Here is a 3,614-nt window from a genome sequence, read left to right on the forward strand (position 1 = left end):
CCACTAACGAATGCAATAAGATGGGACACCCAGTTTAACGTCCATCCGAGGGATGGCACACAAATAGGAGAATCACCCGCCCTGTGAAACATCAGGATGACAGTTTATAGCTTGGTTGAGATTCAAACTCAGGCTAGACGGCTGAGAGGTTGTGGGTGTACCTCTAGGAGTCTAGGCCATCCTGCCAGTTGTCAAATATACAATGAAGAGTTAAAATGACAAACAACACGAGTAAAAACTAGACATAATTTGACGTCGCAATGCTGACCGATATATCCGCTCACATCCACTCACATCAAGTCTTTGTTTACTGTAACTTTGACTTAAAACCTCAAGACCATTTAACCTCAATATCTAATCTGTACATTTGCATGTACCATGATACATCTTAGTCGAGTTCAAATCCCTACCTCAACAAACATTTTTTTTTACCTGACATGACCTGTGACCTTTGACCTATTGATGCCGAAATCAAATCATTTTATCTTTGCATCATAATATATATGTAGAGCAAGTTTCGTCAAAATCTCATCACTCGTTCACGAGTTAGTGCAGTAACAAACATGTTACCCTTTTAACCCCATAATATAATGAGTTTATCTTTACATTGTTATACATACTTGTACCAAGTTTTACTAAGATCCCTTCAGTCGTTCTTAAGTTATCGTGGTAATGAAAACCCATCACTTATGTATGGATGGACGAACCGACAGACAACCTGAATACATAATGCTTCCGGTGACTTCATCAGCGGAGACATCAAAAAAAGAAATTGTAAACAAAGGCAATCTGATTTGCTTCTAAATTTATAAAACGCATCCCTTTAACATTTGGGTGAAACAATTCAGGTAGCAAACGTGACAAAAGCAATGAATTCACACCAATATCCTCCCATGCAGAGGAAGGCTCAAGGTTCTGATGGCTTTGTGTTGAATCATGTCTATCTCAAATAAAGGTTGAATAAATGTGAAGAAAAGCTTTAAGTATGCTCAGCAATGGTAAATTTAATCTGACAGTAAGAATGCTAGATAAAATTGTGAATTTAAGGACTTTTAAAACCATGAAGACAAATCTGAATTGTCAATATTTTGGCCTTGAAAGAAACACGAACCAGAATCCCACTTCAGGAAGTAGAGTTCGATACTCATGTGGAGAGGTTGTTTCTGGGAAGCAGGACAGCAGGGGAAGGCGTTGCTTCCTCAGCTCTTCCCCGTGAAAGAGAAATAAAGTTTCGAGTGCCTGCCAGTCACCATTCTGCAGCCAGCAGAGACACCATGGACAAAAAGGTGGCTTGATTATTTTACTCATCAGTACAAGACAAATTGTATAACTCTAGGGAAATTAGAAAGACTTAAAAGTTGTAAATGTGAAAAATAAGTTTATGAAACATAAAAGACAAGTTCATTTTATGAGTAGGCACTTTTTTTAACACAGATGTTGATACTCATGGAAAGGCTGAACAACAAAGTCAAAAGTGATCAGATAGTCAGGTTCACTCTGTAATTTCGTTGGAATTTTTGGGGGATTTGGAAAACTATATATTTTTGGAAACTATATTGTATAGTCAGTCAGGAAACCAATGTTGCTATTTGCGCAGACTCCTGTATGGCGGCCATCTTGGATTTTCAAAATTGCCGCCGTAGAACTAATTTTTCTCAATATCTCAGCTTCTAAATAACATAGAGCTTTGATTCTAACGGCTAAACATACATTTTCAAGGGCCCCGAATCCAATGGTAACAAGTTCGATAAGCTAGACATGACCATAGAGCTCCTATGTGGCGGCCATCTTTGATTTTTCAAACTGGCCACCATAAACTTGATGTTTCTCAATATCTCAGCTTCTAAACAACATAAAGCTTTGATTCTAATGGCTAAACATACATTTTCAAGGGCCCCAAATCCAATGGTAACAAGTTCGATAAGTTAGACATGACCATAGAGCTCCTATGTGGCGGCCATCTTGGATTTTTCAAACTGGCCGCCGTAAACTTGATGTTTCTCAATATCTCAGCTTCTAAATAACATAGAGCTTTGATTCTAACGGCTAAACATACATTTTCAAGGGCCCCGAATCCAATGGTAACAAGTTCGATAAGCTAGACATGACCATAGAGCTCCTATGTGGCGGCCATCTTTGATTTTTCAAACTGGCCGCCATAAACTTGATGTTTCTCAATATCTCAGCTTCTAAACAACATAAAGCTTTGATTCTAACGGCTAAACATACATTTTCAAGGGCCCCAAATCCAATGGTAACAAGTTCGATAAGCTAGACATGACCATAGAGCTCCTATGTGGCGGCCATCTTGGATTTTTCAAACTGGCCGCCGTAAACTTGATGTTTCTCAATATCTCAGCTTCTAAACATAAAGCTTTGATTCTAACGGCTAAACATACATTTTCAAGGGCCCCAAATCCAATGGTAACAAGTTCGATAAGCTAGACATGACCATAGAGCTCCTATGTGGCGGCCATCTTGGATTTTTCAAACTGGCCGCCGTAAAACTGATGTAACTCATCTTCTAAAGAACACAGAGCTTTGATTCATCATTGAGTAAAGTCATCATCATCCTCATCATCGCTTTCGTTCATCACATCTTGAGAGTCCTCATCATTTTGGCACTGGATGTCACACTGACAAAGGTCTGTACAAGCCAAGTTGTTTGTTCTGCAGGAACATCTAGATGCAGAACAGTCTGTTTTGCACTGACATCTAACCATTTGAATGATGGCCTTGGGGGCTGGAGGCTCCTCAGTTGTGGTTGGTTTCACTTGTCCATCCGTGTCTTTGTAAAAGCCGTTTTGCAGGGGATTCAGCTGAGGATCCTGTTGAGCAATGCTAGCCTGACCCCACACTCTGGCTTGGATATGGACTCTAAGGATGTGCTGCTCGAGAGCTCCAAGAGTAGGAGGAAGCCTGTCACTTTCTGCCATGTGTTTGCAAAAGAGATACCATCGTAGTTCGGGGATGCTGTCGATGTGGATGCCATTTGGAGAGTAAGCAGCGCATACAAAGTTAGCTAGTGTGGACAACATGTCCTCCGTCACTTCAGTTGCATCTGAAAGCATTCGCATGGTGTCTATGACATCTTCACTTGCTTTGAGGTAGACATGCAGCCAGGTTGCTTTGCCTATTCGAGAGAACCTCCCAGTGTTGTCTGCCCCTGTGAAAGCATGAAAGGCTGGCAACGCCTTTGCTCTTTCGACCCCTAGAGCTGTCCACAGTGGCTCCATTTGAAGTATTCCAGAGGCCATGGAAATGGATGTATTCCTCAGCAGTAGGTCATAGTTTGCTATGACTAGTACCAGGACATCTGTGTCGGGAGAGAAGAACACCAACTGCGCATCATGTGGGTTTCGCTGGGATGCCAGCACGGCCTGGTGGATCAACAGGGTGTCAGCTTCTTCATGGTTGTTGTCCTCGAAGAGCAGGTCACTGTTGCTCCTAGTACGCCCTGAAGCAGTGATGATCAACTTGGATGAGTGACTGTTGTATTCTAGAGTTTTCGCTGCCAGATAGTCAGTCAGATCAGCCTTTGTTTTGTCATGAGAAAGGAATCTGCTCATTGGGATGTGTTTGATGTTGGTGTCATCTCTGACTTGATACTGTAC

The 3,614-nt window shown here is 41.5% G+C and overlaps 1 protein-coding gene across 1 annotated transcript in view; it reads right to left on the reverse strand.

The window, feature by feature from the left end:
* Positions 1-1,254, reverse strand: part of LOC137418561 (NBAS subunit of NRZ tethering complex) — a gene marked incomplete at its 5' end in the record, with an annotated part of 165,726 nt that extends 164,472 nt beyond the window's left edge. Inside the window, 1 exon segment of the mRNA XM_078783373.1 lies at positions 1,112-1,254. Coding sequence (XP_078639499.1) covers positions 1,112-1,254 — 143 coding nt within the window.
* Positions 1,255-3,614: the final 2,360 nt, after the last annotated feature.

The sequence above is a fragment of the Myxine glutinosa genome, chromosome 8, assembly GCF_964187855.1.
Source record: "Myxine glutinosa chromosome 8, kmMyxGlut1.1, whole genome shotgun sequence".
NCBI classification, from domain to species: domain Eukaryota; kingdom Metazoa; phylum Chordata; class Myxini; order Myxiniformes; family Myxinidae; genus Myxine; species Myxine glutinosa.